At 35.2% G+C, this 22,525-nt stretch overlaps 1 protein-coding gene across 1 annotated transcript; it reads left to right on the forward strand.

Moving 5' to 3' along the window:
• Positions 1-1,140: 1,140 nt before the first annotated feature.
• LOC120113862 (protein PIR-like) lies at positions 1,141-22,112 on the forward strand. Its single transcript, XM_039134915.1, has 30 exons — positions 1,141-1,387; positions 1,547-1,619; positions 1,955-2,019; positions 2,146-2,223; positions 2,410-2,529; positions 2,620-2,690; positions 2,885-2,977; positions 3,802-3,871; positions 3,993-4,057; positions 4,324-4,519; positions 5,406-5,557; positions 5,960-6,053; positions 6,168-6,383; positions 6,739-6,950; positions 7,352-7,499; positions 12,457-12,625; positions 13,518-13,594; positions 14,664-14,834; positions 14,962-15,038; positions 15,124-15,226; positions 15,943-16,062; positions 16,136-16,279; positions 16,372-16,521; positions 16,736-16,879; positions 17,160-17,247; positions 18,474-18,601; positions 19,260-19,467; positions 20,310-20,482; positions 21,145-21,351; positions 21,873-22,112. The coding sequence occupies exons 1-30, from the start codon at positions 1,331-1,333 to the stop codon at positions 22,065-22,067; spliced, it is 3,864 nt and encodes a 1,287-aa protein (XP_038990846.1). The 5' UTR covers positions 1,141-1,330; the 3' UTR covers positions 22,068-22,112.
• Positions 22,113-22,525: the final 413 nt, after the last annotated feature.

A 22,525-nucleotide genomic window follows, 5' to 3' on the forward strand; every position in this document is an offset into this window, starting at 1 on the left:
TATTACATAATAATAAAATAAAATGTTAAATCTGATTTTGATTTTAAATACCATATCATAATATTGAACAACTCAAGACTTCATTCAATAACAATCATAAGAAAGTTCATATTCAAGATTAAATTTCTTCTTTCAAATAAAATATTTATTTTATTTAAAAAAAAAATTTAGATATGTAATTCAAGTATATATGTATCTAAGGATCAACATTTGACTCGAGTCACAATAATAAATTTATCATTAGTATTCTTTAAAAAAAACACAAAATATTTAAATTTAAATCATAATCAAATGCATAATTTTTTTTGGTTATAATATTACTATGTTATAATACTTTTGTTATATTTATATTATTATTTATAAATAATATTTTATCTAAAATTCAAATGTCAAATTAATATTTTATTTAAAATTCAAAGGTCAAATTAATATTTTATCTAAAACTCATTAATTAAATTTAAAATTAATCTATTTTATTAACTTATGCATCATCAAATTAACATGTTAATTATTAGAAAAAATAATAAGTTAACAATCGAATAATAAAAATATAATAATTGATAGGGTACAAATAGTCTCATGAGTATTAAAAGTTACAAAAATGGTCATACAACTATTTAGTATGCTCTAAACTTGTCATTTTTCGCTAACAATTTGATAATAATTTAATATGGATGTTAACATGTTGACTGAGATATGATATTATTTTAGATTTTATGATAAATTTTATCATATCTCAGTCATCAGGTTAATATTTAGTTCATACTGCCGTCAATTTTTAACAAAAAAGAAGATAATTTTGGAATATACTAAATAGTTGAGTAATTATTTTTGTAACTTTTAATACTTACGGAACTCAACAAAGTAACACACTATAATCAAAATACTATTTTGACATTTTTTATAGTTGAGAGACCCAATAAAATATCATCCTATAGTCGATAGATCATTTGTATACTTTATCCTAATTGATTATATAAATTATTAAAATTTAATAAATCACTAATATAAATGATTAAAACATATTTTTTTGAATTTGATGAATAAAAGTATATAAATATGAAATAAAAAAAATCCTAGAGCTATCACCTCTTTAGCACCGTTCAAAGCTCGAGTCATCGTATTTTAAAAAAAAAAACTCGAGTCATCAACTCACTGTCCGACGCCCTTTCTGCTTCCGATTCGTTGGGGATCGAACGTCTCCATTTTTACACCCTTATTAAAATTTAAAGAGTTTACTTTAAAAATGTTGTTATTTTAAAATAGGCAAGAGAAGCTTAAACAGTTGAACGTATTTTTGGGAAATTTGGAAGAAAAAAACTCTTTGAAAATGGCAGCTGTTCCAGTTGAAGAAGCCATTGCAGCTTTGTCGACATTCTCCCTAGAGGTAAATAGTTTCTTAAACTTTTTGTTTGCTTTGCTTTCATTAATTTGGTTTCAAAAAAGTTAATTTAATTTCTAAAAATTTATTTCCAAAATGTGTTCTTCTGTTTTTTTCTCGAAATTACAATGCATTTTGTTTTTATACAAAATTTGTTTTTGTTAGGATGAGCAACCAGATGTACAAGGACCGGCAGTTTTGGTGTCAACTGAAAGGGGATCAACTATCAGTCCAATTGGTATTTCTCTCCCTGCGTTCTCTTAATATTTAAGGGTATTTTCCTTTGTTAGATTTTAGTTTTAGTTGAAGAATGGGATATATCTTCATTGCAGTACTTGAACTTCAAGTTTTAGAACTTTGATTTGCATGAAACATTGACCTCTGACTTTTTTTAAAGTAATAAAGAGGATGGACTCGGAATAGATGCAGTGTTATCAGTAGCATATTGGTTGTTTATTGGTCTTATATATTGAGGTTGCTTGATTTATCTTTTATTTTTTTTCCAACTTAGTTGCATATTCTTAAAATTTCTTGCATAACTGGTGATTTTTTTATCCCCCCCCCCCTTTTCAGAGTATTGTGATGTTTCTGCTTATCGTTTGTCTCTGACGGAGGACACAAAAGCTCTCAATCAGCTTGTATGCCAATTTTTTGCTCCTCTTTGCACATCTGCATAAACACTTATTTTTGCTTAAGCTAATTAGAGTCTAAACTTTTTAATGTTTTGTTTTTTTTCTCTGATCTTGTATTTGATGGCATGGCAGAACACACTTATCCAGGAAGGGAAAGAGATGGCATCAGTGCTTTATACATATCGCAGTTGTGTCAAAGCACTTCCTCAGGTATTTTGACAATAGATAAGGTGAAAAAGAATTTCTTCAATTATATTAGGGTGACCATCATAATACCAACTAGCATCATATGGAGAAATGTTCCTTTAAACTTCTCCTTTCAATAAGATAAGCTCAGCACTTTTGAAACTTTGTTCTCTTATGCAATTGTGTCCCTTGTTCTGTATGATGTGGCAGCTACCTGATTCTATGAAGCATAATCAAGCCGACTTATATCTAGAAACATATCAAGTTCTGGACTTGGAGATGAGTCGGTTGCGTGAAATACAACGATGGCAAGCATCAGCTGCGACTAAAGTATTGATATCAATATTTTTCCTGCTTTTCAATACTCATTTTCCCCTTAAGGTTGGCTTTTTCCACTTATAACTGTTAATTTTAACCCAGCTTGCTGCTGATATGCAACGCTTTTCTAGGCCTGAGCGACGGATTAATGGCCCTACAATAACTCACCTTTGGTGTGTTGTGATGGTTCCCTCTTTATTTCCTTTTATTTCTTTGAGAACCTTACCTTGTTTGTTTTTCTGTGACTAACATATTGACTACTGAATATAATAACATACAACCTTCATGTTATGATTTAAGTGGTGATATTAGAATAAAATTTTCTCATTAGATGCCTTAATTATGATTGATTTATTATTTTCTCTAGGTCCATGTTAAAGCTACTCGACATTTTAGTGCAACTTGATCATCTCAAAAATGCTAAAGCAAGCATACCTAATGATTTCTCTTGGTACAAGAGGTAAGAATAATTTTTAGCTATTGCATATTGCTACATTTGGCTTGTGTTTCTCTCTTAGATTGTAAAATGGACTTCATATGGTTTCAGGCTGTATTAACTTGAGTAGAATGTTTTGAAATGTAGCGATCTAGTGTCAGGTTAGACGCCGAATGGGTTATCATCAATCAGGATTTAGGGATGGAACTGTAGATTTAAGTTGTATATGTCATATTTTGGGTGATTTGGTTTAAACAGAATAATAAATTTGTTTTTGAAGGTGTCAAAATGTGTAAATGAGAAATAGAGAAGATTTAGGGATGAGAACTCAGGTTCCTTTAATTGTCTCACTCACTTTAGACTGTTTTAGAATGCAGCTTATAGATATATGAAAAAGAAAAATTCAAAATGGCATGTTATCAGTTTACTTCAGATTACACGAGTGGATACCAATAAGCACTGAATCAAAACCTGGAGAAACAGAATGCTTACAGTTATAGAAAAGTAATACATGTAGCTCGGCCTACAGTAGGACCCTTTCCTATGCTCGGATAATTTTTATTTGAAGATGAGTTGGAAATACTATGCACTGAATGATTCTTGAACTTTTATTTGATAAAAAACTCATTTAGCATAAAGGATATGGTTCTTTAGGCTATGTTTGCCAGGGAGATCTAAGAATTTTTTCAAAGTTACCAGTTGATCACCAAATTTCAAATTCACAATTCATGGTTTTAAAATTTGTTTTGTTATTGGTGTTCCTAAAATCAGTAGAATTGATTTTAATATTGGGCAGTCTCCTTCACAGATTTTTTAAAAATGTTTTTGACCTATCCCCACTTCGACAGGACATTCACACAAGTCAGTGTTCAGTGGCCAGATACTGATTCTATGAGGGAGGAATTGGATGATTTACAGGTGGGTCTTTGTGGTTTGCTATGATGATTGTTTAGCAACATTAACCGTTGCTTTCCTTTCACTTGATTTTTTCCTTACTATTTCATCGCTGTAACTAATTTATTTATTTTTATTTGTACAGATTTTTTTAAGTACAAGGTGGGCTATTTTATTGAACTTGCATGTGGAGATGTTCCGTGTGAACAAGTATCCTGTTTAATACACTTTTGTGCTGATTTTAGTCTCTAATGCATCCCTACATGTGGCCTTAAAAGGACAATTACAGTGGTTGGCATCCAGGTTGAACCTACCTTGTTTGAAAAATGTTTAGGTTGTTGCCAGGTTTTTGAGGAAAACAGTATACCCTTTTCTATTAAAGCCTCACATAGAATCCACGTGACATTCTTTTTATTTTTTCTTTTGCAAAATAGTTACTCTTTTTAATGCTTGTTGAGGTCCTTGACTGAATTTAGTGTAGAGGATATCCTTCAGGTTCTTATAGTCTTTGTTATTGAGTCATTGGAACTGGATTTCACCCTTCTGTTCCCTGAGCGACACATGCTTCTCCGAGTGTTGCCTGTTCTTGTTGTCTTGGCAACATCATCAGAGAAAGATAGCGAGTCACTATATAAGAGGGTGAAAATCAATAGACTGATCATTATATTTAAGGTACTTTCTCCGCTGCTGGTCTAAAATGCAATACAGTTAGGCTGGCGACCTGGTTCATAACGAATACCAAGGATGTCTCTATTCTAAAAGACTCTCTCATCTCTGATCCTACTATTGGGGATTATTGCTCTAAGTCAAGGTGTTCGATCATTGAAATTGTGTCTTGGTCTCCTCCTCCAAAGGGTTTTATTAAACTTAATGTGGATGCAACAGTGAATGGTGATTGGAGGAAGAGTGGTGTTGGGGGAATTCTTAGAGATGAGGATGGCTCGGTGATGGGCTCTTTTCAAGAGCCTTCTGGTCCAGGTCCTCCGGCGCTGATTGAGTTGTTGGCAGTTAAGAGGGGCCTAATTTTTTTTGAGCCGTTTCATCAGCAGATGAAGGAACGTTTATTGATTGAATCTGACAGTAAGCTTGCAGTAGAGTGGGTCAAGAATTTTGAGCTCTGTCCCGGTGTATACTCTAATTTAGTAAAAGATATTGTTACTAAGTTAAGGGAGTTGAATGGTATTATTAGATGGGTTGCTAGGTCAGCCAATGTTGAGGCTGATAGTTTAGCCAAAGCTGGTATTGGCTAGTTTTACATTTGTGATTTGCTTTTGTAGTCTTTGGGTTGGATTATGTACAAGGAGTGTTTATGTGTTGTTGTTAAACATTATGTATATTGTGGTTTTTAATGAATCCTAAGGCACTCTTTTCCTCCTTCCGCTGATTGAGAAACACTTAGTGTTCCATTAATCATGAAGGAGGTTTTTAACGAGGCCTACATTCCTATCAAAAAAAAAATGCAATACAGTAAGCAAAATCAATTATTACATCTTTTCTTCGTGGCATATTTTATTAATAGTTTGAGACGAGAAATTAATAACTTCTATTTCTTGTGCAGAATGATCCAGTAATTCCTGCATTCCCAGATCTTCATCTTTCTCCAACTGCAATTTTGAAAGAATTGTCAATGTACTTCCAAAAGTTTTCCAGCCAAACTCGTCTTCTCACTCTTCCATCACCTCACGAACTCCCACCCAGAGAAGCACAAGAATATCCTTGCACTTCTGTGAAATAGTATTATGTTATGGTTTGCAAAACACTCGTGGCAACTAACTTTCCCCGTTTTGGTCTGTGAACTTTTTTCTGATCATAAATGGATCACTCTATAGGAGCTGTGCGTGCTCTGGAACAATGCTGAATTTTTAGATTGGTATCGAACCTAAAGCAATTGGTTATAGGTAGAGAGACCATTGTTATATTTATATATCCTGGTCACTATAATTTTAAATTGTAAGCGTTGCTTTTGGTCATTAAGCTATGTGGTTGTTAGTATCATGTTATATTTCATCTTTTTTTTAATAACTTATTATATGTCTAGCGGCATATCTATGAGCTTGTTCATTGCAAAAAATTTAGTTCTTGCCTTAGTATGTATATCCTTGACATAATTACCTATCAGAGGCATTATCTGATAGTTAATCACATTGGAACCATCCGTGCTGAGCATGATGATTTTGCTATCCGTTTTGCCTCAGCGATGAATCAGGTGCTTCTCTGACCCGAGTCCTTCAGTTCCCTTTCATCATATGCAGAACTTTTTTACCAATGCTATATAAATTTTAAATCATTGTTGTTCCTTTTTTCACATTCTTCTGTACAGCTTTTGCTGTTGAAATCTACTGATGGTGCAGACATTGAGTGTTGTAAAGAAGTTAAAGGAAACATGTATGATATGGTTGTTGAAGGTTTCCAGCTACTGAGTAGATGGACTGCACGTGTTTGGGAACAATGTGCTTGGAAATTTTCTCGCCCATGCAAGGATATTGGTCCTTCAGAATCACTAGAGCTATCACCATCTTATTCCGATTATGAGAAGGCATTTTATTTTGGATATATTCTTTTTGGCTTAAAATGCACCATACTTCGTAGAATTTTCATAAAGTTTTGTTTCATTCCTAGCCCCTACTTTTTTCTCAGATGCAAACTTGTTTTAAGTTTCTGCTTTAATAGTTCCATTTATCCTTTGTTGGCATTGTGTTCGGAGATGCGAGAACTCACTACTGCTGTGCTTGCTTGAGATTGTATGTTGTTGTATCTTTGAAGTTAACCGGAAGGAAGATCCCTATGAACTAGAACTTGCTTGAATGTGTTCTATGTCTGACTTACCTGCTAGTTTTTGTTGTCCCTATTTTGCTTGATAGAGTTCTTATGGAACTTGAATTATGTTGTAGGTTGTACGATATAATTATAGCGCAGAGGAAAGGAAAGCACTTGTTGAACTTGTTAGCTACATAAAGAGTGTTGGATCAATGATGCAGCGGTCTGATACTTTGATAGCTGATGCTTTGTGGGAGATAATACATGCGGAGGTCCAAGATTTTGTTCAAAATACATTAGCTACGATGTTGCGAACTACATTTAGAAAGAAAAAAGATCTCTCAAGGTGTGCATTTAGATTGCTATCTTATTTAAATTTTTGTTTGCATAACCTTTTATGTGATTTTCATAATCAGGTAAAAAATATTTATTGTATGCTCTTTACTAAGAAGTGCTTGCAATGCTTGTAGTATTCAAGATCAATCTATCTAAATATATTTTACCTGTCAAAATTGAGGAAGCCTACCATGTTACCCCCCAACCCACAATTCTTTTCCTCCAATGGGAATCATGATCCCCTCTAGAAAGATCTATCAATGTTTTTTTTTGTTGTAAACTTTGTTCTATCAAAACATTCAAGTGGAAATTCTGAATTTGTTTACTAGATAAATATGCTTATAAACCAGTGTAAATTTTCCAATTAAAATCTCATAATTGCTTATGTCATGTATTCAATTAATTTTCCAGGATTCTTTCCGATATGCGAACCCTTTCAGCAGACTGGATGGCAAACACAAGCAAGCATGAATCTGAGTTTCAGTCTTTACAACATGGAGGTGATGAGAGTAGAGGGAACTTCTTTTACCCCAGGCCAGTGGCACCCACAGCAGCCCAGGTTTCTTCCCTACATGTTCTTTTGTGCATGCTGTGACTATTTGGTCTTACAGGCCCTCTGCTTTGGGACTATCTTATAGCATTTATAATTATTTATGGTGTTTGGGATAGTTACTTCTTTGGCTTATTTAATAACGGTGTCTCTCTCTGTCGAGATACTAATGTTGATGAGTCAGCCGACCATCATACTACGGCCAATGGCTGCCATACTAGCAGGATCGGGTTTGAGGAAGTCAAAATGGCCCTCAGAAAGATGGGGAGGGACAAAGCTGTCGGTCCAGATCAAATTCCTATCACTGTGTGGTTGACCCTAGGAGAAGAGGGAGTTAAGTGGTTGACCAACATCTTTAATATTATTTTAGAGACTGTCAGGATGCCAGAGGAGTTGAGAGAGTCTACGGTGATACCAATCTATAAGAATAAAAGAGATACCCAATGTTGTGGTAACTATAGAGGTATTAAACTACTCAGGCATACCATGAAACTATGGGAAAGAGTAATAGAGACTAGGTTGAGACATGTTACTAGGGTTTCAGAAAATCAATTTGGCTTTATGCCAGGCAAGTCTACTACGGAGGCGATTCATTTACTTCGACGACTTATGGAGAAATATAAAGGGAAAAATAGAGAGTTTCACATGGCGTTCATTGACCTTGAGAAGGCGTATGATAGCGTACCCCGCGATACGATATGGAAGACCTTGGAAAAGAGACAGATCCCAACTGCTTATATCCGGGCGATTCGTGATATGTACTGTAGATCTACTACATACGTCAGGACTACAGTTGGCGACACCGAGGCATTCCCGGTAGAAATCAGACTCCATAAGGGGTCGGCTTTTAGCCCTTACATCTTCTCCTTGATTATGGACGACATCTATTGAGCGACACCAGACGGTGTTCCATGGTGTATGTTTTTCGCTGACGACATTGTCCTAGTTGCTGAAACAAAAAATGAGCTGAATAGTAGACTGACTACCTAGAAGACTGCTTTGGAAGAAAAAGGTCTAAGGATCAATATTGAAAAGACGGAGTATTTATGTTCAAACTATAGTGGGAACCAAAACAATGAAGATGTAGAAGTATGCATCGAATGACACGTTCTCCCCCCAAAGGATTGTTACAAGTACCTAGGGTCTATGATACATAAAAATGGGGGTGTAGATGATGACGTTTCACACCATATAAAGGCAGGATGACTAAAGTGGAGAGCTGCTATTGGAGTTTTGTGTGACAAGAAGGTGTCTCTAAAACTTAAGGGAAAATTTTATAGAATGACAATAAGACTAGCGCTGCTGTATGGATCAGAATGTTGGGCAATCAAGAAGGATCACATAAGGAGGATGTAGGCAGCAGAAATGAGAATGCTTCGATGGGCATGTGGTTGGACTATGTTGGACATGACACCAAACTCTGCAATTAGGATGTCCTTGGGGGTGGTGCCTGTATCCGAAAAATTGAGGGAGGGAAGACTACGGTGGTTTGGGTATGTCCTTAGGCGACAACCGTCGGATGCGGTCAGGAGGGTAGAGTCGATTACAGTCGACGGTGTCAGAAGGAGAGGACGACCACGGAGGAAGTGGGTAGACTGCTTGAAATCTGATTTGAAGGATTTAGCCCTTACCGAGGACATGACATCTGATAGGAAAGTATGGAGACTTAAGACGGGTAACCGAGTGGTGTGGGTCATAGCCATAGGATGTAGCATCTATGTCTTCTTTTTAATTGCCTTTGTAGAAATTTCCATTGACCTCTACTTTTTATACGTTTCTGTCATTAGAGTTGATGAAGGCTTAGAACTAGGGTAGTGGAGTAGTGTTGCCTTAGTTTAGGTTTTAAACCCATTTAACTTTATTCCTTCTCGTAGCTTGCTATCGCTGACTTCTGTGTATCCTTCTCTGCATATGAAGATTGTTCAATTATGTATTTATTTATTTATACATGCATTGTATTTTATCTTTATTTTTAAATTTCTTACTGCCGGAGGTCTTACGCGGAAGCTGCTCTCAACCTGGCATTGGGGGCAGCCTACTCCTCTACCTCCCCCTTACCCCATTGCATATGGGAATAGGGTTTTGTTGTTGTTGTTGTTGTATATATATTTGTTCCACACAATTGGAGGGAACCAAGTTAATACCTATGAGATGAATAAAGTATTTCATGCACATAAAGTTTCAAAGTGCCAAAAAGTTTCAGCATGGACACTTTAGTGTAATGTAAAGGATCATAGGGATGAGGAACTTGTATTTTCATCTTTTCATTTTCTTTAGAAGCACACATTCCTTTCTGGGCCAATTTACAATTAATGACATGTCAGTTGCAGTAATGCTACAAAAATTAATGGCTCAATATAAATATATACCTCAATGTCCAAACTTATACATCTAATGGTGATTAAAGCTTCTGATTTGGGACTTTTCCAGGGATTTGATATTGGTAGATCATCTAATCCTTTCCTTTTGACTCACTTACAGTTCGTTGATGACTTGATTCTGTTTTGTCATGACTCTCTTACTAACATTCAGAACATCAAAAGAGTGTTAAGGATTTTTCAGTTTAATGACAGGGTTACATTTAAACCTATCTAAGAGTAAACTGTTTGGTATAAATGTTGAAGCTGCTACCTTAAATGAATGGGCGAATGATATTGGATGCTCAGTGGGCTGTTTTCCTATGGATTATCTTGGCTTACCTATAGGTGCAAAGAAAAACTCTGAAGTACTTTGGGAGCCGGTTTTACAGAATTTTAACAACAAGTTAGCTGGTTGGAAGGCTTCTTCATTGTCAATGGCGGGCAGATTAGTGCTTATAAAATCGGTATTATCATCATTACCGATTTTTTTCTTATCCATATTCAAAATGCCGCTCAAAGTAAGGCAGAAAGTTAATACATTGATGGCTAACTTTCTTTGAGGGTAAAGCTCAAACAAAAATCGAATGCACTGGCTTAGTTGGCAGGCAGTTTGTAAACCTTTGGAAGATGATGGCTTGGGAATTTTGAATTTGAATATTATAAATAGGGCTTTGTTGGGTAAATAGGTGTGAAAATTTGCAAATGAGAAAGATTCACTTTGGAAAAGGATGATATGCAGCAAACACGATGCTAGTACTTTATCTCTGTCAATTAGTAACGTTGTTTCGACTCAAGATTCCTGGATTTGGAAAGGAATTGTGAACAATTATATGAAAGATGATGATATTGGAGGATGTTTGAGGTCGAATACTAAAACTCAATTGGGAAGTGGCAAGTCGATTTCATTTTGGAATGATGTTTGGGTCAATGACCTACCCCTGAAGATTCAATTTCCCAGGATATTTGCATTATCAAACAATAAAAGGGGTAAGGTGGCAGATTTTGGTTGCTTTGATGTAAATGGATGGGTGTGGAATGTTCAAACAAGAAGAAGCTTATGTGATTGAGAATTGGACCAATGGATTGAACTAATGGCAGCACTAAATTGTTTTAATTTATTTGATTCAATGGAGGATTTTCTTTTTTGGTCTGGGAAGGGGGGTGGTATGTTCTCGGTGAAATCCTGCAGGGTGGCTCTATCAATTAGTCAAGGAGGTGGTTTTTCTTGGAAAAGATGGGTTTGGTCAGGGTTCGCTCCCCCTAGAGTAGAAACATTCCTTTGGCAAATCATACACAAGAAATTGGCAGTCAGAAATGAGCTGAAGAAAATGGGGGTTCCTATGGAAGACGCACTATGTCCACTATGTAAAAAGAATGAAGAAACAGTCCAGCATCTTTTTTTCTCATGTTCAGTTGCAGGGGATATTTGGAACAGAATGTTGAAGATTTGGGGCATCTATACAGCTTTGCCTAATGATCCACATGTTTTGCTAAGTTCATGGTCTGATCTAAACAGAAAATCGAACATTTGGAAATTCATTCCAGGAGTAGTTTTTTGGTCTGTTTGGAAAGCTAGGAATTCAGTAGTGTTTGATAATCCTAGCCTTGATATAACCTCTCTCTTTTTCCTAATAAGATTTAGGTTGGCTAGATGGTTTCTAGCAAAGTTTCCTAATATCCAAATACAAGTTGATTTGTTGGTAGGGGACCCCTCTTTAGCAGACAGGTTTGGTTACCAGAATACACACAGGAGTTCGAAACAAAGTTGGCAGCCTCCCCCTACAGACTTTTATAAATTTAATGTTGATGGGGCTGTCAAGTTTGATGGGATGGAGGGAGGAATTGGTGGTATTTTGAGAGATTGTAATAGCATCATCCTATCGACCTTCTCTGTTAGTATTGGTCCAGGCCCTCCTCCGTTGGCTGAACTAAAAGCTATTAAGAAAGGCCTAGACGTTTTTCTATCATCAGATTGGGCGGTAAAGGGAAGATTGATCTTAGAAAGTGACTGTAAATCTGCTGTAGATTGGATTCTGCTGCCTAATTTTGTTCCTAGTTTCTTCAGTTCACTTGTTGAGGATATTGTGTCCTTAGTTCAAGAGAGGACGGTTATTATTCGATGGATTCCTAGGGGATGTAATTGGGAAGCAGATAAATTAGCTAAGGATGGGATTGGTTGATTGTAAGGGTATTTTTATAGGGTATTTTAAGATTATAGTTTTATTCTGATGCCCTAAATGTATTGGTATAATTTATTGTAATAGTTTCTCTATTCAATAAACTAAGGCACTCTTTTCCTCCTTTCGATAGTTACTCTTTCCAAGAGTTAACTATGAGGGAGGTTTTTAATGAGGCCTATTATTCCTATAAAAAAAATATCCAAACTTATACAATATTGTTCTTTCTTATTTCAATTTTATCATGGAATCAGCTTTTGGAATTAAATTAAGCTTATGTTTGCATCATTTCATGCAAATGGTTTGCTTTCAACTTTGTAAGACAATGTCGTATATAAATTTAAGTCTAATTTTGGCAATATTACAAATCAATTGTGTGTACTTTCATAAGTTAGCCCCTCCCACAAGTGACAAATTCCCCCATTTCAGGTTCATTGCTTGCAGTTTCTGATATATGAGGTCGTGTCTGGTGGTAATCTCAGGAAGCCTGGAGGCCTTTTTGGTAACAGTGGGTCTGAGATTCCTGTTAATGACTTAAAGCAGTTGGAAACATTCTTTTACAAGCTAAGCTTCTTCTTGCACATATTGGATTACTCAGGTATCTTCTTATCTGCATTCTGTTCCTTTTTATCTCTACTTCTACTAGCAGAAAATGCAAATGCTTTCAAGTTTTGGTAGGTAGCTTTTATCAGTTCAGTGCTAATTGCTTCAGTCTTGATTGACAAATTAGAGTAAAGATGATTTGTAATAGCTTGTGTAGAAGTTTTGCTTTCTACTTCCATGTGTACATGCTTCTTTGATTTAGACTTCTCTTGATGGGATACTAGCATGTGTACATATATGTAGGCTGGCATGTTTGCATGTATGCCATTCGTGCATAGATTTCACAGTTTCTGGAGACTGGTTTATATGTGGGGGAAATTAACAAGTTTAAAACGCATCCATTGGAATTATTTGTGAAGATAGTTTTTGTCATGGTTCATTTTGATGCTAGCTATCTTGCCAATATCCATAAATATGTTCGCCTATCCTTGCTATTTTAATTTTATAGACATTGTTAACACACCAACTTATTTGGCCTCTCTGTTTCTTCTCATAACCACATCAGAGAAGAAAAACCCCTTGTCATTGTCAAAAAAATAACTCCTTGGCATTAACCTAAAGAAGTAAATTCTGCACCTGGATTGAAATATTCTCTTACATATGTTAACAACGTTTTGCAGAATAAGGTAATATGTTTATGTGGCAACTCCATTTAACTTGGTATTTAACCTTTTTAAGTAATGTGAATCGAGTCATTTTGGTAGCACGGCACTGTGTCAAGTTGGATAGTGTGTCCTGACACATTTAACACTTGTATATAAAGCTGATGCTGCTATTTCATGTAGGTCCTTATAAATTCTGGTTAGCTCTAAATGGTTGTATAAAAGATCATATAAAGTATAAATTTCTTTAACTCTAACCTTAACTGTAATGGGTTTTTCCTGCAGCAACTATTGCAACTTTGACAGATCTTGGTTTCTTATGGTTTAGAGAATTTTACTTGGAGTCTTCTCGTGTAATTCAGGTAAGGAAGATAATAATAAAATTCTTCATACATAGTCTGCCTTATTTCTTTCTGAATTTATTTTAGCATGCAAAGCTATTGATTAAGTAGGGAAGCACTTGTCAAGATGCTATCTGCTTAATATTTTCGTCATCTTAATTTTATAGATTTTTCCTTGAAGAATGAGTACATAGATTCTTAATTTGACAGCGAGTTAAAGAACTCAATATGTGCAAACTCTCAGCAGCAGCTTATTTAGTATAAATGCCAGCTATTCTTGTAAGAGTTCAGCAAGTTTAAAATATCAAATGAAGATACTCTCTCTTGTTAGACATGACTTCAATTTCTTATGCGGGAAGCCAAAAGCATCTTGTAATATATGGTTTTATTGTTAGAGATATTGTTGATAGTCTTAGAATTTTCGGGGGGGTTGTTAGATGGGTTGCAAGGACAGCGAATATGGATGCTGATGCTTTAGCAAAGGCCGGTATAGGTTGATTTTTATGTTGTTGGCTTCTTTAGTTTGGTTTTCTAGCTCCTGTATTGTTGTAAGGGTTTTTTTGGAATAGTTGTTCCAAGGTTGTAATTCTATTTTCTATAATGAAATTATAAGGCACTCTTTTCCTCCTTCCGATGATTAAGAAGCTTCTATACAAGCTCCATTAATCAAGGAGGTTTTTAATGAGGCCTTCAAATCTTATCAAAAAAAAATACATGAAATTTGGATCACTAAGTGCATTGTTCGATTTTCAACTTTTCTATTCTAGAACTACTGCAAGCACAAAGAATTTTTTTGTGTGCCCTTTTTTGGTGTTGGTTTGAATGTTCCTAGATTTATTAATGGGAAACTACAGATTTTGTAACAATTGCAAGCTACAATTTACCACCACTATCTCCACTGTGCTAGTCACATGCTTTCCTTGTGCACTGCTGTTGTTTTGTCTATTAATATTTTCTAGACTTGAGAGAACTTCAGATTAATTATGTGTTTTCTATAGTATAGTCTAGCTTTAATGTTTTCCCCTTTATGGTTCTTATTTCAATGATTATTTTGCTCTTTAAAGATAACTTGTTTCTTATCCATTTATAGTTTCCAATAGAGTGTTCCCTTCCTTGGATGTTGGTGGATCATGTGCTCGAGTCCCAAAGTGCTGGTCTTCTTGAAAGTGTGTTGATGCCATTTGACATTTATAATGATTCAGCACAGCATGCGCTGGTTGTGCTAAAGCAGCGCTTCCTCTATGATGAAATTGAGGCTGAGGTAAAATGACTTCTCTCCTGTTTGGCAACTTGGATGTCTACATCTTTCTGCATATATCAGCATTATCTATCTGAAATATATTAAAGATCAATTGAACAATCTTTTGGATCTTTTTCTCTTCTCATAGGTGGATCATTGTTTTGATATATTTGTTTCAAAATTATGTGAAGCTATTTTCACGTATTACAAGAGCTGGTCTTCTAGGTAGTTTTTTTTTTTACCTGCAACGCATATGTGCTAATAAACTTTGAAGCTAAAGCTAACTTGGCTGTGTTTTCACATTCATTAGTGAACTGCTTGATCCTTCATTCCTCTTTGCCTTGGACAATGGAGAAAAGTATTCCATCCAGCCTATGCGGTTTACTTCACTTCTAAAGATGACTAGAGTGAAGGTAAATATGTAATATACGTTTGTTAGCTTAGCATATACCTTACCATAAAAAATTTCATATCTTGTCTAATTCCAATGACTTGTGATTTTATCTTGATTTCTCCCAAACTACTCGATGATTTCTAGAAATGATGTGTATTTATTTAATTGCAAACTTGTTTCTCAGATCTTTAATCATCTTTCAGTTTTCATCTTTATATCCCTGTTAATAAGTTTAGGGCTCGTATTTTAGGTTGTAAACTTGCACTTTTGTGAATGAAGTATTATTTTATTTATTAATTTGTTTTTGTGGTTTTCCTGTATATTTGGTGTCACATCTTATGCATTCTTCTTTAGGGATTGGATTACCAGTTCTTTTTCATCAAAACGGTGTTTTCATTTTATGTTACGTAGTTTAGATTTATGACAGCATTTCTTCACTAGTTCCATTAGGACATCTATAGTGATTGGGTTTATATGCTTTGAACTTCTATCAATTTGGCGAGCAGCCTTCCCTTCCTATTTTCTTGCATTCTCAGCATTTATTTATGACACTCATGATTTATGATCATTGTAACTTGTAAGGTATGTATTTCTGGTTCCTTGTCTTATTATTTTGGATTATAGTATAAGTTGCATGTCTTTTTCTGCTCTTTTTTCTTGTTTATTAAAAAGTACTTATGTATTTTGTATCTTACACTAATACTTTCAATTGTTGTCAACTTTTGCAATGTACAGTTACTTGGGAGGACAATTGATTTAAGAAGGCTGATCACCGAACGGATGAATAAAGTCTTCAGAGAAAATCTTGAGTTTCTTTTTGATCGTTTTGAGTCTCAAAATCTATGTGCCATAGTGGTAAGTGGTTGCCATTTTTCTTGGTTTTATATTTTTGTTTCATACCAATGACAAGTATGATCTCTTATTGCAGGAATTAGAAAAGCTGATAGATATACTGAAGCATTCCCATGAATTGCTTTCGAAAGATCTTTCAATAGACTCATTCAATCTCATGCTGAATGAGATGCAGGAGAACATATCTCTTGTGTCATTTTCTAGTCGACTAGCTTCTCAGGTTCAACAAAAATTTCCAGCTTTGAATGTAACTTCAACCCTTGGTTTTTGGATTACTGGTCATTGATTGCTTGGTTTCCACTTGTCTGTTAGATTTGGTCTGAAATGCAAAGTGATTTCCTGCCAAACTTTATCCTTTGCAATACCACTCAGCGTTTTATCCGATCTTCAAAAGTTCCTATTGCTCCTGTACAAAAGCCATCAGTTCCACATGCCAAGCCAAACTTCTATTTTGGTACTCAAGTAAGAAGCTATGGTTTATTGTGTTCTGATTGTTTCTACATTTGCAAGCTTTCTGAAGATTGTTGCAAAAGCAACTGCAATTTCAGTGAACATTTTTTTTCTAAAAAAAAAATTCCCCTCTCTCTCTCTGCTGGGGTTGCCGATTGATATCAACAAATAGAACGCTAAAAAGTTTTGGCTTACATGTACTGTCTTCACTTTTATGGTAATTCAGGATTTAAATTCTGCACATCAAAGTTTTGCGCGGTTGCATAGTGGATTTTTCGGGATTCCACACATGATCTCCATTGTTAAACTTCTAGGATCTAGGTCATTACCATGGCTTATCCGAGCACTACTGGGTCATATATCAAATAAGGTATGCATGCATTATTGGCTCAAGTTATACTTTTTTTTTTGTAGTAACCAGAGTGTAGGTTTCCTAACCAATTAAATACAACATTTTACTTGAATGGCGATATGGGTAGTGCATATGCCTTCTTTTATGATATTTGAGGCATTATTGATTGTCAAGTTGTCTTTCATGATAATTTATTGCAATCCTTGCAAGCTATAATCTTCAGTCTCTAAATATATCATATCCGGGCTGCAACGCCAGTGGAAGCTCAATCTAACATATGGTTCACTGCATGTTCCAGATTGCTACACTCGAGCCTATGATCACAAGCTTACAAGAAGCACTGCCGAAATCTATTGGACTTCTTCCTTTTGATGGGGGTGTGACAGGTACAAGCCGGTGTTATTTATCTTCTAATGAACTTCCCAAATACATCAATCTTATGCAAATAATATTGAAAGATATACTCCACTTTATCTCCTTTGTTCCCCATGCACTTATGAGTTATGGATATACTTAGTTAATTTGTTATTTTTTATTTTTTAATACTTTTATTTAGTTTAGATTAGATTGACCTTATCTCTAATTTAAAATTCAAATGTTGGTATATTTGTTAGGCATTCTAGCAGGGTGAAACTCTAGTCTATAAAAGACCAACTCTGTAAACTTTATTGATATGAAAAAAATACTGAAAAACAAACCTGTTTTCAGTTTCACATGGTATCAGCTTAGGCTCCGGTTTCTAAAAACCTAGCGATGACCAATTCATCTTTAAATGATGTCCACTCAATCACAGAACCTACTTTTGGTTCTGATGACGTTTCTGAATCCTTAAATTTGGCTGTTACATGCCACAAATTACTGGCCAACAGTGACATGACCAGCTGCTTTACCAAACAGCAAATTGATGACCTGCAGCAGCTGTCTGGGCAATTTCTTGGTCATCCAAATACAAATCTTGCTGCTCGTGAAAACAAACCTGTTTTCAGTTTTCACAGCAATAGTGTAGGATGCTCCTTTTTATGCAGTATCAAAATCCTAAGCTTCTATTGATAATAAAAAATTATAACCTTTCATCCCATGCTATGCTGAGCTTTTATGTCTGTGCATTGGATTCCAGACATGCCATATTTTATATTTTCATTCAATTACAAATACAAAGACATCTGATTCATTTATGAACAATTAGAAAGTAAAGCAATTTGTGTTCGTGTGATTTCCTGAAAGGGTTGTTGATTCCAAGAAACTTGCCAAGATGCATTGCAGGATAGCATTTTTAATGAAAAATTGTAGTTTTTATCATTCCTAGAGTAAATAAACAAAGCGATTTTGGTGACCTTTATTGAGTTTCACATAAGATTTGTCATACTTCTTTATTCATATTTCTGAACTTCAGGGCTAAGTCAGAATATTACTGGTGGGAAATTTTTGGTGCGTAAATTGTTGAGGGAACAGAACTTGATTCTTGTTGAAAGTAAATTTTCTTGAACTAGTTAGACTTCAAAAAGAAATTTCAAGGTTGTGATCTAGTTGTGACTTGTGTATAGTATTGAAAAAAGGGTGTAAACAATGTCTAGTGTTGTCTTTTCACTTGTTTACTGATTTCTATGCGTAGGATGTATGAGGATCGTTAAAGAGCAACTCCGTTGGGGAGCAAAATCAGAGCTCAAAGCAGAAGTTCTTCGCGGAATAAAGGAGATTGGAAGTGTATTATATTGGATGGGGCTCCTTGATATTGTTTTGGTTAGTTCCAAATTTCCTTATTATTGAGTGCTACCCCAACTACTTGCTCTAGGGGTAAATATGACATGAAATATTGTATAGATATTGCTAACTCTTTTGCTTGTAAATAAGTTTAAAAGTAACAATGTCATGCATCTAGCTTAAAACAAAATACTGATAACTTGATAGGTGCAAAAGCCTAATCTGATACAAGCTTATGATTTACTTGAAAACTTAAGTAGTGTAAAACAACAATGCAGAACTTGATCATATTAATTTTCCCGTGTAACTTATTTGTGAATATACTTGCAGTTTTCTTGTTTCATGGTAATCCAGTCTTTATTTCCTATAGTATATTTTAAGGCTGAGGCGGTTATACTATTGGTGTATGCCCTTTCTAGAATGGATAAGGAAATAAGATTAGTAAATGAGTACAATCAAGCATTTTTAAATATTGTTGTACTAGTGTAGAAAAGGATGTTTGAATTTACTTATGGGGGTGGTGAAGTCTTTTTCCTTTCTCTAATTTACCGGATCCTATCAGAAACCCAATGCACACAATGATATTGTACCTTATTGGTGTTGTGTGGACAATTCTAATCATTAATACATTGCATCAATTTCTGATTTGATCAGTGTTCTTGTTTGTGCATTTAACTTTTGTAAGCTTCCTTTATAGAGAGAGTTGGGTACCACACATTTCATGCAAACAGCACCTTGGTTGGGCTTGCTTCCTGGTGCAGATGGGAAAATATTGCATTCACAAAATGGTGGAGACAGCCCTGTTGTCAACCTCTTCAAATCTGCTACATCTGCAATTGTGTCGAACCCTAAGTGCCCAAATCCAACCTCTTTTTACACAATGTCAAAGCAGGCAGAAGCTGCAGGTATTGCATATACTTCAGTATTTCTGTCATCCTTTGAGGCTACCTAAGACTTGCTAAACAGAAGGAAATGGTCAATTAATTAAATCTTGGAACAATTTTCTGCCCTGTAAAATTGGTTTGTCAAAATTAAGAAATATATTTTTGTAACTGTGAAGTAATATTATCACTCATCTGTTAAGTATTGAGTTTCTTGTGGTCTTATATTAAAGTTGGGTCCTTCCATCTAAAGTGAATTGGTTTTACGTTAGATCTTTGTTACTTATGCCAGGTGTGAATGTCGGACATGAGTATGTACCCGCCATGTGTATGCTCTTTTGTTTTAAAAAAAGTTTTCCATATATTCAGAGGGTCCTTTTGAGGTCTTGCCCCCATACCCATGCACCAGACATAGGTATGTCAAGAGAAATGAAGAGTCAGAGCAACGTAGGGTTAGGTGTTTAAAATTGTATCAAGGCCTAGGTTTTGTTATGTTCTTCCTGCCTAATCCATGTGAGGTTGATGATACCTGCTGAGGTGGTCCAAGTGCAGTTCACTTGAGCTACATGTGAGGGGGAGTGTTAAGTGGTGTTATCCGGTTGTCTTATGTTAAAGTTGGGTATCTCCACCTAAAGCTAACTGGTTTAGATAGGATGTTTAACAATATCCAATCCAGACCTCAAACTATTCAAGGAAAATTACAAGCAAAACCTAGGTGGAATATGTGGTCAAACAGTTATATGTAGTAAGATGCAGTAAGTGTTTAAATACTTAATCTTTCACTCTTGAATAAGAACTAGCCACTATCTCTCTGTCTTCTTTTTTGCTTCTTTTTCTAAGGTTCATGTGTCTTCCTTGTGCCTCAGATCTTTTGTACAAGGCGAACTTAAATACAGGAAGTGTGTTAGAATATGCACTTGCATTTACAAGTGCAGCATTAGATAAATACTGCAGTAAATGGAGTGCTGCTCCAAAGACCGGGTTCATTGATATCACAACTTCAAAGGATTTCTATCGTATATATAGTGGCCTCCAAATTGTAAGGAACAACCTTCTATAAACCTGAACATGAATATATCCATATCTTATCTCAATGAGTGAATTCATAGTCTTGCAATGTCTCAAACCCTTTAAGAGGGATCTGTATTTACTGCTTATAAATCTGTTGACAATTATTTGTTTCCCACTTTAATATGTTGCTTGAATTTCAAAGCACCTTTCCCATAGCTGTGATTTGATAAGTACAAAATATTGCTTTAATAATCTTCTGGCTTTAGGACTTACTGATAATTTGATTCTTGTTTCTAGAGGTTTTGATAAGATTATGTTAAATTTAAAGCTTCGGTTTTTATTCCAGCTAAGCATTGGGCTCTACATAAAGTCTGGAAGTACAATTTGTTATTTCTATTTAAGTGATCATATTATTTAATGTGACCAAAATGTTTGAATTGCTATATAAGAAGGGTTTGCCTACCATCAAAAAGTTCCATATGTTACTCTGACATGGTGGTGTATTTCAGATCTTGGTATATGTCTGACATGAATATGTTGTATTTTTTTAGTTTTTCTATATATTATAGGTATTTTATCCCCATATTCATGCTATGTATGGGTACAAAACTACACCTTGTTCACCCTTAAAAATGTATGATTTTCAAGGTATTCAGCAACCACTGATTTTTTCTGCTTCTTGAACAATAGGGATACCTGGAACAATCTGTTCAGTTACAGCCTAACAATCATGATATGTTGGGCGACTCGGTTGCTTGGGGTGGCTGTACTATAATATACTTGCTTGGCCAACAACTGCACTTTGAGCTATTTGATTTTTCATATCAAATCCTAAACGTAGGTGAAGTTGAAGCTGCATCAATCACACAAACACATAAAAGCCCTCATTCTGGCCAGGTACAAGTTCTTCATTCTGTTTTATCGTTTATGCATGATTATTTGTAACCAAAGGTTTATAAGTATATAGAAAACCTAGTTCAGAATTTTCTCCCTTCTGATTATGACTTATTCTAAATGAAGTTTGGGCTCTAGGACTAGGATAAAATTGTGATACCATCTCAATCCTGTATCGGGATACCCGCTTTGATACATATGTAGAAACTTAAGCCTATACTTGGGAGCACCTTTCGTGGGATAAAATTGTGCCACTTTGGAGTCAAAACAGACATCTCACAGGTTAGATGCGGATCACCACAGTAGCAAGTTGAGAACGAGTTTGTGACCTATCACTTATGTCGTGGGGACGAATTCTTGAGTCTCATGACAAAATGACCAGAAATGATTTTTTTGCATGCTTGTGTGTTCTTTATATTACTTGTTGCTAATGCCAATATAGATCTGTTTTTTGCCCCCCCACCTCCGTAAATTTAACGGGGTTATAAAATTAAATTAAAAATATGTTTGTGAATTTTGAAAAGGGGTGGGATTTCCTGCTAGAACCAATGAAGAAAGCAAGGAGGTTGAACAATCACGTATTTTCGATGCTGAAAGCACGTTGCCCTCTCGAAGACAAAACAGCTTGTGCTATCAAGCAAAGTGGAGCCCCTCTGCCTCGGATTAAGTTTGAGAATACTGTTTCTGCATTCGAAACACTGCCGCAGAAAGGTACCTGAGTGAGTTTGTATGTGTTCTTCTCGAGCAATACACTTTGGAAAGAACAAAAATTATATATCGACATCGCAGGCACCGATAAGACAACGAAAGATCATGAGCTTCCAATTCTGCCATTGTATCTTTTGTTCTTTAGGTTAGGGACCTTATTTTTGTACGCTTTGCTCTTTTAGTTCTTCAAGAACACTAAGATTTGCAATATAGTGCAACACAGACAAAGGGAAATGTTTTAACAATTGTGGACCTACTGATAACAAGAGGAATTGCTTCGAAACTTGGGTTTTAATTCAGTTGGCTTATGTGGTTACTTTTTTGGTCGAATCGAAATAGTCGGTTTATATGGTCATAAAGTGTCAAATAAAATTATTTAAAAATATTATTGGATTATTGACTATAAAAGAGATAATGATGTAGAAATTAAAAAACCGATAAAAATTATCACATCAACAATATTGTTACT

Source organism: Hibiscus syriacus, unplaced genomic scaffold (assembly GCF_006381635.1).
Source record: "Hibiscus syriacus cultivar Baekdansim isolate YM2019G1 unplaced genomic scaffold, ASM638163v2 tig00110213_pilon, whole genome shotgun sequence".
NCBI classification, from domain to species: Eukaryota; Viridiplantae; Streptophyta; class Magnoliopsida; order Malvales; family Malvaceae; genus Hibiscus; species Hibiscus syriacus.